Below are 15,310 nucleotides of genomic sequence, written 5' to 3' on the forward strand. Positions count from 1 at the left end.
TGAGTCAATGAGTTTTGACGTGTTTGCTGATGTTTTCAGAAAAGCTGGAGGCCGTGGAAGCTCATTTTTTTGGCTAATGGTAAGCTAATATATTATAATTTTAATCTTCTATGAAGTTTTTCTTTGTAATTTTATAACACGGTTGAGGAATAAGTCAGAATTTCTTGGAAAGAAGCAATGAAGCGATCCAAGTTGACGTCGCCTTGCAGCGATGTTCTAACGACTTAACCACTTGACCGCTAATTATATCGCGTACGTGACTTCCCATGTCATAATCAAGACTTTGCCAGTTGCATTTGAAGACAGCAAAAGAAAAACTCATCCAGTGGCAGACGTCTTGCCAAACAGGCTTGGCAAATCTTGTAAAGTTCTCACTGCACATAAGCAGGATTCATCTGTGTCTTTTTAGAGTGAATGTGTATGCACATTCTAAGTAGTGTGTGTCTGTATGCCAATGCATGCATTTATGTATGTGGGTCTATTTGTGTGCCCTTGTGCATGTGTGTGCTTCATTGTGTGCATTTGTAAGAGTGCTTGCACAACTAACTGGGTCAAATACATTTGCAAATTATTCCTTGTTACTGCTGCTGCAGCATCTAAAAAGTACCAGAAAAGAAGGGGTGTAAAACCTGAGCACAAAAAATGTAAGTATGGAATTTGGATTTCACTCAAGTATGGTTTGAGGCCACTACTTAAAGATCAATTATTGCTTCGATAGCAGAAGCAGGACTGACTGCCTCCATGTCAGATTAGTATCATTATTATTGTGTACCTGGCAAAGCCAACTCCTCTGCTGACCCCGTTGGCATCCCTCAGTATCCTTGTGGAGATGACGTGGCCCAGGGGCTTCAGCATGTTCTCCAGCTCCTGCTCATCCATAGACACCGGCAGGTTGGAGATGTACAGGTTGGTGGGGTCCTGCTCCTGTTGCTGCAGGGCCAGGAGAGGGGAGGAAAAGATGAGAAATAATCTGTCAACAACAGTCACAGTAATTGTGAAATATACATCAGCTCTGTGTCATGAGCCGCCACATAACACATGGCAATGCTGCCAACAGTGGAACCAAACTCTGGCTGAACTCACATGACGCTTAGCCTTAATGACACTCCCACATTCATATGCTCCCATGTAATATGGATACATCAATAGTTCACTGTGCCTCTGACTCTATGAGTGAGGCAGTGAGTGTGTAGGCTACATTATGAACTTGCGTGACTGGAAAGTATTATGAAATTGCAAGTCTGGATTAACATCTTGCATGCTGTACATATTTACAATAGCTTGCATGGAGTCTTCTGTCTCTTTTCACCCGATTTTAAATGTTTGGTTTAAAGATCAAGAGGAAGATAGATAGAAGAGTGAGAAGCTGTGTAGTGTGTATTGTACCGACAGCGTTTTCTCTGTAGTGCCCAGAGGCTGCTGCTTGCTAGGTGAAGCTGCACAGCTGGTGGTGGGCTGAGCCTGAGGTAGCAGAGGGCCCTGTAAGCTCTGCAGCAGAACAGCTGGAAACAGCAGCCCAGCCCCACCAGTCAATCAGTCACTGAGCCAGGCAGCCACCATGCAACTCAACCAGCTATCCATCCATCCATCTATCCTACAAGTCAGCTCCTCTCTAAATTACAAATGAAACTACATTATGTCATCCTTATCTCCAATTATGTATCTTTATGATGCTGTATGCGTGTTAGCATGCTCTTTTCCAATGTATCAAATTACATTCAATCCATCCTCCCACCCAGGTACTGAGTGAGCTATCCAATCAGGCAGCCCGCCAGATTCTGATCTGTTAGCAGCTCTCATTCATCACATCTCCTCTTTATCCAACATCCACATCTCCAAACCTTTCATCCAACAGCAGCCAACAGGACCACCCCAGAGGAAAGCTAACAAAGAGCAAAAGCAACATTACAAAGAGGTGTCTATATGCTGCGTTTGGCGGTCAGTGTAATGTAATGAATGAAGGCATTCTGCAACATTTTGAAAAGATTTACATGGGCTTCAGTTCACTGTTATTTATAGACAGACTGTAGAAATTGCAGTGGGTGTTGCAGATGTTCTGGATAATTTTGAACAGATCTTTTAAGGCTGCCTTTGTGAACTCAACGTTCAACTCAACGTATTTAATGCAATAAATCCATTAATAACCTCCCTTGCCAGAAAGCTACATTATTATCCAGTTTATATCAATAATGTGAGCAGCAGAGGGCCTTTGAAAGGAGCATTGTCATGTAGAAAGGCAATAATCTGTGTGATGGTTGGGATCTATTATGCAATAATAAGGAAAGCTACTGTATCTATCCTGAATAACAATATCAATTCAGGGAGGCATGCATCTATAAACATTTATGGGATGATATAAATGCTGAAGAAAAATGGCCAAGTTGGCCAGGTCTAGTCTAATAAACCTTAAGAACTGGCAACAAGACAAGAAAAGGAGAAGAAAGGACAAGTAGAACAAGAAAATTAAGACAGTAGTGTGTGCACCTAACCAATATTTACTTTAGCACATTCAGCTTCTTTCCTAAAACACAAAGGGACTTGGACTCTGTTAATAGCACTACTTCACTTTGAATTCAGTTGACTTAGCTTCAAATAAATGCCTCAAAAAGATGGATGTCTAGTGATGTCGTTCACGCGCATATATGCTGTACTGTACACAAAAACTTCAGTGCTCCTTCTCAGTCGGGGGTTATGGAGATCCTTCAGCTGCAGCCTGCATGTAAACACTGTCTTTGAGAATCTTTACAGGCTCCCTGTGCTTCACCACAGGCAACACTCTCTCACCCTGTCTTGTTTTGCTTTCTGTTGATGGCAGAGGAAGAGGTTAAGGAGGAGGAGAGGAAGTGCCTCCACCAGCGTCCTGCTTCCATCTCTCCATCTGTCAGAGGAGAAGACTGGTCCCTCCCCTGATTAATTAGCCATCTTATCTGACAGGACATGTTTGATCTGATTAAAGCCTTTGGGAGAAAGCCGGTGCCCGACGAGAAGGCAGGAAAAAAAATGCAGCTCTTTCTCCTTTAACCAGGAACTCAATTACCTAACTTCGTGGGCAAACTAAACTCCTCCTTCTTTTGTAGGTTTGTCACATTTATGTGCTTCAGAGCCAGCGAGAAAAGGCTCACAAGCGTTTGTATAACACAGGATTTGGCAGTGAATGAGGCTTAATTAAATCTGCCCGTAAAAATTGACTGTACACGTGTCACTCTCCTGCTAAGTCCCTTTGGTATGTGTAGCCGTGCAGCTGTGCTTTCCTTTGAGTTTCATCGGTTATGTGAGGCAATGTTTTTCAGGATTATGTCAAAAAGGCTTCATATTCCAATGCAGACAGGAGGTCTGGATCAAAGAGTTAACTGACTGACTCACTTACTGGGCTAAGCCAATGATACGAGAGATTATGTGTGTGTGTGTGTGTGTGCGCGCGTGTGTGTGTGTGAGTGAGTGCGCACACTTTTGAATGAAAGCACTCTCTCCTATAAGCATGTGACAGTACACGCGGTGAAAGAGTGCAATAGAACGTGAAGCGGTAATTTGTGTGCGTGGGTTAATAGTAGAGGGCTACGTTTGCTGGGGGATTATCACGGGGAGGCCTCGTCTACGCACGGCCGCCTCGCTAAGTTTCCTCTTTGATGACGTTCCGCACCACAAAGCCCTAAATACCCAGATGAGAAGGTTACGGGGACGAGTGGAAATGGGAGCGTTTTGACGGGAGGTGAGATGGGCTGGCCCATTCCACGAGGAGATTTAATTTCCTTTAATGTCAGGCTTCACACACGCTCTGCTGTCAGGCTATGAATGAAACGGTAATTGAGGTGTGTGTGCATGTGTGTACCTGTGCATATATCCTATCTCGGAGTAATTATGTGTGTGTGTTTGTTGCATCAAATCTATGCACTGTAATGCTGTGCCTGTGTTTGTATCTTTCTCCCCAGAGTTGCCCGCCTTGTGTGCGCGATGGCAGTCGTGTCCGTCCCCTCGCCATTGACCAGTGTTGTAGAAGGCTAATGGAAATGCTCCAGGCTGCGCTGGGCCTTTGATGAGCATAATTCCTTCACCTTGCCACGAGGAGGACAGGAGGAATCCAACTGTGTGTGCGCAGGAGGGGGGGTAGGCGGCCGACGTGTCATTTCCCACTGACGGATGGCCCCCCTCGCTAGAGCTGACAGCCCCGTAGCTGTTATTTCATTTCGACACCCTGCTCTGTTTACCTCACTGTAATTTCTGAGAACATTACCATGCTACAGGGAAGGGAGGGGGGGTATTAGCAGAAAGGAAAAAAAAAAAGAAGAAGACAAGGATCTGGGTTAAGGAAAAAATAAAGAAAAACAGGAGTTATGTATCGCGGTGCAAAAGGTGAAAGAGTGAAAAGGTAAGAAGGAGAAAGCTGGAGGAGGAGGACAGAGAAGGAGGCAGCTGACATGACAGGCAGATATAACACATTAAAGGAAGCTCTTGTTGCCTTTTGACAACGCTTGAGGGAAAAGAGACGTCGGCCGTTAGAAGTTTCACGTTCCGCCTATGGGGCTCTCAGGGCTGTATCCGTTTAACTGATAAAAGTCAGACAGGTAGATGTGTGTCTCGACTGGGGGCACTGCATCTAACGCCATGTTGAGGCTTGGAGCTGCCCCTGCTCTCGTGTCAATACTCAGACTACATCTCCCTGATTCCTTTACCCCATTCTGTCTTTCTCACCCCCCTCCGCTAGCACAGGTCAACACTTTTCATTTCTTACTCACCTCAGCACCCTCCCACCATCTCTCCTCTGTTCCTCCTACTACTCCCCTTATGTTTCCCATCAATCCCTTCCTGCTTGTTCTTCCATCCCCTCACTATTGTCATCTCTCATCTCTTCCACCCTTCATCCTTGCCTCCGTCTCCTCGCCTCTCTATCCATTCAGCTTGCTCAAGAGATTAGAGCTGTATGTGTAATTGGCTCTACAGGGCTTCTCAGCTGCTCCTCTAAGCACCGGTACACACTCTACGAGGGCGTGTGTGCATGTGTATGAGTGTGTAAGCCAATCCTCGGTTTAATACCAACACTGTTCACTTCCCTCAGGTATGCCGCTCTGTTGTGTGACTAACCAGCAGCCTGGAGGAGCACAATTAAAGCAAAAGACAATGGGGTTCCATGTTGTCTGGTTGGAGAAAACTGCAAGGAAACAGTAGCTGCTGCTGTGAGGATGTGTTGCTGACAAGTGTGCAGATGCCAGAGGGAGCGCTCTTGTGCTCTTGTATATAGGTTGAGGATCTGTGCTCAGATCTTGCTCTGGGAGCCTGAGTCTGCAGAATGCATTCGAAAGACAAGCAGGCCAACCGAGTGGAAGGAAGGAAGGAGCAGGTCGAAGTAGAATCGGGGAGTTGGAGGAGCATATGTGCGCATCACTTCAAAAGCTTGAGTTTAATTTGTGAGGAGCCAGAAAATTCGGAGACAAAAAGGTAGCTACAAAGGAGCTATCATTCTGTCAGCCGGCTAGTCGGCTGGTCAGACAACAGCAGGCTAAGTCAGGCAGGCAGCTTGCTGCCCTTTGATGAGCGCTTCGCAACATTTTCTGCTGCCACTGATGAGCGGATGGCAGGATCATTCCACTTTTCCCTTTGTACAGGCTGTTGTCAAGTGCTTCCTCAACACTCTGCCATTCTGTCTGTTATCAAGCTCTGCGACGCTCGACTTCAAACCCCATCCACATCCAAGACTTCGCTTTACAGTGTGTCCCCATCACAGCCTGTGTCTGTCCACCGCAGCCATTTACAGGAGAGTCACACCACGTAGCTGCTAGCAGAGCCAAGCCGCAGGAGACTTTGGCGGGAGAATTAGATTTTGTAAGCTGCTGCCCATTAAACAAAGTGCAGCTTGTTTATCTATCCTGCATTAGTGCACAGACATTTCTCAGCACAGGAAAAAAAAAACAATGGCTGCATGTATTCATCAAAGTCAGATCCTCCGGACAGATGGCGAAACTTTGAAGGCTTGAATTCTCTCTTGCAATCCGATGCATATCCTTACAAACACGCTGAGACATACAAACGCACGTTACAGTTCAACATATGCACAAATGTCTCAGACTCTAGACGAGCTCAGTCACAGAACAGCATGTTACAGAGCAAAGGAAAGACGGCGAGAGCGCAAGCTGGTGATGCGTGAGGTCCTTCTGCTGCTCACTGGGGGCAGGGGGGCTGACGAAATCCACATTCCTGATTCAAACCTTCTGTTGGAAACAAACGGCTGTGAGGCGGAGGATCTGTGCCATCACCCAGGGCAGCCATTTTCAATCCAATTACCATATTACGACTGAACAAACAGCCTAAAACACCTGTCATCAACGTGGCTTCAACAGTGCTGTGATAAATAGGTATTGGCAGGGCTTTAAGATAAAGGATACAAACATACCATGTAGGCATACACTAGAAACTGAATTAAACATGATTTTTCTGTTATAGATAACATCTTCCTCTAATTCATAATTTGAATTACTTTTTGTGGGCGCTCTAATTACCTTGGCATGTGCACCTGTAGGTTTGAGACTGATTAGAGAGGAAGCTTCGGTTGGATTTTTGGGGTTTGTTTTTGAGCACTTCCAGTGTGCTGAAGGCATGTAACTGTGAGGGGAAGCATGACATGAATTCTTTATCTACAGCAGAAGAAGCACCAGAGGCCACTTCAACGTCAAAGTGTGTTTGAAGAACGTGTCTCTTATTTGAGATGTCAGGTGTTCTACCTCAGCCAAATCTTTATCTTGATATTTTTGCCCTTCTTTTTATATTTCTGGTGCTTCCATTGAGCTGCTCAGAACAGGTGGGTGGAAACTAGGGATTCACAGGCCAATACAGCCTTTTCTTTCCCGAAACTGATTCAGATGCCTCAACTCAAGGTGTCTGTATCTTCTACTGTACTGACACCAGTGCTCTCTTTTTCCAAAATCTAAAATCTCTATACTACATGAGACTTATTGGCATCATTTGTATGTAAGGTAGCATGAGGCCAGGCATGCTGTGGGGCAAATATGGAGTTAACAGATCGATGCACGTACCTTATTGTATATTTCTCCCTATGACACCTGATGCAATAAGACTCAGACAAGGATCTATTGTATTGTACTGTACACATGCGCTTGGTTGATAGAATCCATCTTTATGTGTCAAAAAATGACCTCCCCTCTCCTGTGTATTATTATATTGACCCAGTCAGTTCCTGATGGAGCATCATCCTCACTGCAAATGATCAATCATTTCATTTATTCGCATTAGGTTGCTCTTGTGGCAGTAGCCGCAACAAGACGGTCCACTCCCAAACAGATGGTTGCTTATGCCCATTAATTAACCTCTCATTTTCACACCTAAAAGTAATTCGAAGTTTGTCACAGGGCACAAAGTTTGATAAAATTCGCTCTTTTCATGAGATACAAAAGATAAAAAGAGCAGAAGACGAAGCTCTGGAGCAAAAGATTAGAGGCTCACCTTGCTCACGCAGTGTTCCATTTGGCTGGAATACAATGTTACCTGATTAAATAAAAATCTTACAAATTACCATACGTTGCTGCCGAGCACTGCTTAATACATCACATTATTCAGCTACAGAATTCTTCCCATGAGTGCAATCCAAGCCAATGACAACTAAGTGTGTCCTAGCAGCCCAGAGGCACTGAGGTGTTTAGGTTGGTTTTAAGATCCGCACTCATTCACTCACATAATTACACACACCCCTCCTGCACAGCGCTGCATCACATACGTGCACAAACTCACACGGAAACATGCACACACTGTCAATCTTTGTCCTGTTGCTGCTTATGTAGAATGGCTTTCCAGCTATTCTGTATTATGCTGAGATGATAGATACTGCGTAAAGAACAAAAGGGGGTGATACATTATTGAGCCTTTGAGTATGCTAACACAGCGGTGGGGCTTTGTTTTACTAACTCTCTCAGCTCGGCCTGCTCTCTGCTGGCGTAGCTGGTAAAATATTCATCCAGCATAAGGCACGGTGAGCGCTTTGGCACAAAACTGGCTTTCGGTATGTCCTTCCTTGTGCCTTTTAACTGTGCTGTTGTATGGAAATTCAAGCAAAGGTACAGGGAGTATCCCGTAATAAACAAAGAGCACTGAAGGTCAAACTCTTGAATATGATTTTTGATATGTACAGTTAAAGGAACGATAAAATAATTAAACAAATTTCATTGTCGATATTTTTTATTGCCACTCTGCTTTATGCCCCTTTTTCTGACCATAAAACTCAGATTGAGTGTTACTTAAATGTGCAATTTGGAACATTTCTGCAGTAAGATTGAGGCCTGTGTTACATACTTTGTTGAGTTGAGGACTTGCATTACGCCAAATGTTTCCAAAAATGTTCAAACCCAGAGAAATATGTAATTTTATTCAAGGTAATGGTGCGTTTTATTCGGCTGCCTCTTGCCATAACTTCAGCAGAAACACCAGATGATACATCAGAAAGTGAGGAAGGAAGTTGGCGAACGTGACATTAAATAATAAATCTTTAAATCATTTACTCGTGTCTGAACGTTTCATGTCAGATAGATTTTGGTGGCTGCTTAAAGAAGACAAGAGCTCCCATGTTCCCAAACTGCTTCACAACACCATCAAACTATTTGTTTGCATAGTTTTTAAGTGAGAGACTCCTACTGGAAGAAAGTAGATACTGTGCATTTAAACAGCTTCAAACAAATCTCATGAAAAGACCAAACCAACAACGCCCTGGTTCTTCTCTTAATACAGTCCTATACTGCAGAACTCAGCCCCAAGCCCATTCATGCCTGTATACACACACACACACACACACACACACACACACACACACACACACAAACTGATATATTGTTTCATTTTATCAATAGTCGGATAATTTCCTAAAACAGCGAGGCCGTGTGGTTTTTAGCAAATGCTTCTCAAACAGGAGCAAATAGTGCATTTGTTAGGGACTATTTTAGCTGCTGATTAATGAACATTTGGTGCTCTAGTGCGTTTTTAGAGCACCAGAACGGTGGATGTGGGATTGACTCAAAATTAACTGCAGTGCCCAAGTTCATCATAATGAGGGAAAATGTCACCAAGTGCAACATTGCAGCTCATTGATGTGTTTTTAATCATTTTTTGGGCAACAATGGAGGTGTTTAGCACAGTAATAAGGCTTTAGGATACACAGACAACACTGTGGACTGGAAAAATTCACTGCTGGTTTCAGTATTTTCACAGGATTTGTTGATAAGCAATAAAATCACCAGCCTTATCCGTTAGCATTTCCGAGCATCCAGGAAGCATCATCTACCACATCCAGTGCCATTTTCCCTCCTTTACAGATGTGTGATGGAGGGATCACACCTTCACTTTGCAAAACAGACATAACACCACTAAATTATGTCTGCCATCAATGTCATGGCTCATACATTTTGATGCCGGGTTAATGTGAATTTAAATGGGTCGATATGCGCTTCACCCGCTTAATCACGACCCCCTGATTTGATTTTGTATCTCCCTCGGTGAGCTAATATTCCAGAGATTAAAATTTCATGTGGAGCTCATATCAAAAATTCATTATTAACATGGAAGACGGGCACACCCGCCTTACCCCTGTGCTCCGGCAAAAGGAGACAAAACTCATGCATGCATAGTATAAGTGGGCAGGCACACACGCATGCAAAGATACTCTTTGCTACGCTCCCTGAGGACTCAAGACAAATTCATCCTGCCTTTGTAGAAATATTGAGGAATTTCCTTATAAGCTGTGGTTATGTCCTCGGTCGTGCTCCCTCAGCTCAGGAGTAGACAACATTCACAAATGTCTTCCCGGTTTCATAATACATTTTCATCACCATAACCTTCGCATTTTTCCATTACGGTGTTTGCAACAACAGCTCATTGTGTTGTTGCCGGGGTAAATGCATTTTTCCGTCTTATGCATCATTCATGATATAATTTCTGAGATTGAATTCCTCCTGGCTGACATCATGTGGAGGAGTGCTGGTGATGGTTTTGGTTTTGGAGAAGAGGGGAGGGGGGTGTTAAAAGGAAATGATGGCCAGCTGTTTGATTTCCAGTACTGACCAACATGAGGGCATTTGTGGTCTGATGCTGGAAATCTACTGTACCTGCCAATTATGGGTGACTCTGTACTAGAGCTCTCCTCTGTCTCTTTAGTTATTTCTCAGTTTGTCTGTTAACACAAGAAAAATGTCCAACTTTCTGCTTTTCAACCTCTCTTATTAAAATAATCCACAACTTATTCTCCATCCGTGTAGTCCACATAGTTGGGAACACTGGATCATTTACTTTGGACAGAGATGAGATAGAATACTTAACTGAACACATAACATCCTGTAACTGTTGTTTCCGGCAATACGCCAAAATGAGGCTTTGATATTTGGTGGAGCAGGCTTTCCCCAGTCACCCAAGAAACAAAATTTATGTCCATGGAGAGCGAGTGGGAGAGCTCGTGGCTTTGTGGAAATACACACTTTAAAAAGAACAATGTGTTTCTTTTGTCTGCCTAAACTTTTACACATCGTTCGCCTTCCTGCTGGTGAACTCACTTGTTGATCTTCTGTGACGATTGTGCACTTCACGCCTGGCAGTGTCGTCCATGTTCACTGAGGCCTTTCCAGTCAGCTACTCAGTGTGGAGGAGAGGTAATTTTGCTTCTTGAACTAACAGTGCCTAATTGAACTACTCAAAACAGTTCCACAAACAAACACTGAACAAAAAGCTATGATTTTCTAATTTAGTTTTTGTTCTGTTCTTCACTGGGAACTGTGAAATTCACAGTAGTGGACCACTGACAATTGTCTCTGTGTTATTATAGTGAATGGAGCTGGATGCCCACTAACTTTAAACGGCTCTCCTTACAACCTGTGTGACCTTTGAGTCAGTTGTTCTCAATTCAAATTCTCAAATTTGACAAAATAGAAATGATTAGTAAGCCTGAACATCACCTGTTGAAGCATCGCTGTGGAGTTACATGTTGATGCCATCAAATCTACTGAAGGGCACAATGTGTGTGTATCTGAGCCCCCCCGATAAAGCAGTGGGGGAATGCTGTGTATCCAGCATGCTCGCCTCTTCACTTCGCTTCACCACAAACGATCCTCAGCATGCCTCGACGGGGTCCACCGCATCATAAAATCGTCGCGCATGCTAACTCCACGGTGCATGGGTCAAATGAGCCGTGGTAGTGGATGTTAAGTACTTGAAAAGGCTGCATCCATTCGCTCCTCCCCCAGTGTGTCGCCCCAGCACATGCATGCGTGAGGAACGTGTTCACCGGACCAGCTGGGTCAGAGGATGGAAGTTTACACATGAGGAGGAAGACAAAATCACATGCGTGCGAGGCGTTTTCAAAACGCTCGCAAAATAGGCAATCGCTCGCAGAGTCGCAGCTCTTTGTCAATCCAGTTTAAAAAGCGGACACATGCAGCATGTTGACGAGTCAGAGTCAAGATGACAGGCGGGATGTGTGAGCCTTTCAGCAGAGTGGTACAGCATCATCAGAAACCAGGAGAGTGACAATCTCTTTGTTTCCCTCCACACTCCATCACCTGCTCTGCAAATGGAGGCACAATGCAATTTTCACTTATGAATCTACGGCAAAGCAAATAGCATACGCTGTTTGCCTGCTCCACAAACACACCCTGAAGAACTACCCTGGGTCATGGACTCATTTGTTATTCCTTAATGTGCCACTACTCACCGGGGAACACTAAGGCTGCCATGTGAAACTACGGCGCGACATGTGCATCATACGTCTAACTGCGGCAGAAATGCCTCGCCTTAGCTCTGTCACGTCTGTGCAGAGAAATGACAAGACGGTGGAGGCAAGAGCCGCAGAAATATTGAAATATATATTAAAGAATTATTTCTCAATGGAAAACAGCAACAACAAAAGTAATAAAAAAGCAATAATGGAAGTGTTGTGTGGGGAAAGCCACTCAGAACAAATCAACATTTATGTGACATCAGTCAGGTTCAGCGGTGGAACTGATGCAATGATTTTCAATTACAAAACAGTGATGTGGAGTATTAGTTCCCCTTCCCTCACAAAACACAGATTCTTGAGAGCTGCTATAAAACAGGGTCTGATTTTAAATAAACAGACAGCGAGAAAAAGAATGCGTAAATAAATACAACCCAGATTTCCAAAAACTGGGGACACCACATGAAACATAAATAAAACAGAATGTGATAACTTGCTAATCCTTTCTGACATGTACTCAATTGAAAACAGTACAAAGGCAGGATATTTAATGATTTACCTCATCAGCTTCATTGATTTTTGTAATTATGTGCTTATTCTGAATTTGATGCCAGCAACATGTTTCAAACAAGTTGGGACAGCTGGGAATCTGTTGTATCACAGTCACGCTTTACAGAAGTGACAGAGGGATCGACCAAACTGGTTTTAACGGGGTGTTAACACGACAGTCCTAACTATATAATTACATCCCATCTCAGCCTGGAACATGCCCACAATAAAATCTAATCCATTGAGATTTTACCACATGATCTTAAAAATGTGTAAAAAATTCATGCATGTGTAATATTAAAAACCAGAAAGTGTTGACAAGCCGCTGGACGCTTTGTGAGACAGAAGAATCAGAGGGACAATCCCCTTTATTTGTCACACTGCAACATCCACATGCACACACACGCCATGCACTGTTGAAATTTTTCCTCCGCCTTTAACCCACCCTGGTCGTCCTTCCTCCGTGGCAGACCAGGAGCGGTGGGCTGCCATCCGACCGGCGCCCGGGGACCCAGTTCTCTTCGTCACCATTGGTCAGGTGGTGATCTTCTTGCATGTTTTTAGTGGGGGTATTTTTTATGGAGGATACCGCAGGTGAACATGGGGAGAACATGCAAACTCCACACAGAAAGGCCCTTTTTCCTCGAGCAGCAGGCATCGAAGGCGTGGTGGAGGACACGCCCCCCCCACGCCCACAGCGAGAATCGAACCCAAGTTAATCTCATCCCACCACAGCTGCCTCTGGACACTGGTTATTGTCCATGAATTTACACCTGGATTTCAACATAAATACGTCCATTATGACGCAGTGGTCTGGACACAATATGTTGGTGACAGAATATCCACCTTAAGGGATATATACCTGTCGATATATATACTGGTATATGCCGTCATGCCACCTGACTCAAATGCTGATTATTCAGTAACATTATTTTTAATTTCTATAAGACATATTTTTTTATTTCAGAATTACATTTTAAATTAAAATTACTTGCACTAACTACAATTTTATTCAATCAACAGTTTGCTGTGTTCCACATGCCGTCTCATGCTAAACAATCAGTGACTGGAAATGCCTGTTAGCCATGCAGCCGCATATACCGAAACCCCATGTAGGCGATAAAAATGTAATCGTGCCCCTGCAACCATTACACACACACACGCAAATAAAATAAAATTACGATTATCCGTGGTAATTTCCTGCTGCTAAGTGATTCTGTTGACCCATCAAAAACAATCCGTTAAGTTTCCGAGCCCAAACCCAATCTCCTCAGCGTGTATGTCAGTGAGAGCGTCATTAGCAGTCGATGACCTATATACAGGGGACGGGTGCGTGTTACAGTCTCATTCTCACCCTAAATGGCTTGAAGAAGGGTGGTTCAGCGGGAGATAATGTGTTTGTTATGGACGCTAATGGCACAGTGGAAGCAAACTAACGACCCACCCTTGGTGTCCCACCGAGTTCAATGGCTTCATCACTCCCATTCTGTGAAAACTTGGAAAACTCTCAGGGGCTTCCTTTTTCCGGAGAGGTAGGGAGGGACACAATGGAGGGGGGGGGGGGGGGGCAGAAACAGCAAAAAGAGGCAGACTGAGATGCTTGCTCTTTTGCCTGGAAGTTTGTAAAGCCGTGAAGGGAGATGTGGGAGAGGCGTGCAGAGAGAGTGTGAGGGGAGGAAAAAGCTAAGAGGGCGGTAATAAAAACGTAGTAAAAACAATCACAACTACCCCAGTGCTTTTATTGATGCTCAGGTGGAGTTGGGGCCCGGTAAATAAGCCTGTTAACAAAGTGCAGTGGTGACACAATGCTGTTGTAACTTGAACAAATGTTGAATTCATGCACTAAATCAGTGCAGTTAGAATCTCTGGTGGAGCTCTGCGAAGGCCATCTGCTGTGGCCACAGGTGGAATTAGCAAATGGAAAGGCTGCACTGAAAACAACTAATCAACAGTATCACATGTACAAAAGAAAACGTGTCTAATTTGAGGAAGGCAAGGAAACAGAAGGACCATCTTCTCACATTGCTCCCCATCTTAAGACATTTAATACTATCTTTTTTTTTTTTTTTGCACCTGAAAGTCTCTCTTTTTGAAAGTTCGTGGGCACTTTTTCTTGTGATATGCGAATGCACTTTGAATTACCCCGCAAGGCTCTTGAATCCTCTGATATCCTTGCTTTTAACTTCATCTTTTATGTGCACATGGAGGCTAAACTACATTTCCTGTGTTCCTACAGAGCTGTAGCGTTGCACATCCTCAGAAATTAATGCTGCATGTCCACAAGATGTAATTAAGCCCACAAACAGAGGGGGCAGGATGTAAAGCAAAGTCAGACTCTGAACAAACAGCATCAACAATAGAGGAGAGGTTTGAAGAGGAACTAATTTGCTAGTTTTTCTGCTGTAATTTCAGCGCTGAAAATATAGCCCCTCAAACGCCGCTGAGTTTTAGTCATATTAACGAGCAAAATTTCTAAATTCTTGAGGAGGACGCTCTGGTGCGGGCTGTGATGATTGGCCCTGATTTGCTGCCCAGTGGTTATACCTTTAAATCATCCAGGTACACATGTTGCAGCTGCTTGTGTAGGGATATGCGTTGGTTAAAAGCTGCTGTAGTGCACATCGCAAGAAGAAAAGGACCATGAACAAATGATGACACCAACAAACAGAGTCTGACTGCACAGAGTTGTTCCCAAGCATCACAATAGTGATTATACCACAATGCAACTAAACTAGCGAAGACATAATTTACGGGTATAGACGCAGGATAATGGGAGGCAGGATGAAAAGAAAGGATGAGAGATGATTGCTGGGTAATCACGAGGGGGAGTCCCTGGTTTGTAAGCCAACAGCACAGAAGCGTTCAAACAGACGTCATGGGTCTTGGCAGGAGAGACAGGGACGTTCAGTCAGTGTCCACATGACAGCATGACAGAGTGAGTGAACTCTCGACTCTGGAGGAACAGAGGAGGGAAACGGAGAAGGACGAGCATCGTGCAAGATGGAAGAGGGTCACCTTATCCGGAGGTCATCGTGGGTCGAGAGTGAGGGAAGAGAGGAAAATCAC

At 44.1% G+C, this 15,310-nt stretch overlaps 1 protein-coding gene across 8 annotated transcripts in view; it reads right to left on the reverse strand.

The window, feature by feature from the left end:
- rbms3 (RNA binding motif, single stranded interacting protein) overlaps nt 1-15,310 on the reverse strand; it is a 273,477-nt gene that overhangs the window by 67,672 nt on the left and 190,495 nt on the right. For all 8 annotated transcript variants that reach the window (XM_070985477.1, XM_070985478.1, XM_070985479.1 and 5 more), the window contains one exon: nt 773-930. In XM_070985477.1, coding sequence (XP_070841578.1) covers nt 773-930 — 158 coding nt within the window. The remainder of the gene's footprint in view (nt 1-772; nt 931-15,310) is intronic.

This window comes from Chaetodon trifascialis, chromosome 17 (assembly GCF_039877785.1).
Source record: "Chaetodon trifascialis isolate fChaTrf1 chromosome 17, fChaTrf1.hap1, whole genome shotgun sequence".
Classification (NCBI taxonomy): domain Eukaryota; kingdom Metazoa; phylum Chordata; class Actinopteri; order Chaetodontiformes; family Chaetodontidae; genus Chaetodon; species Chaetodon trifascialis.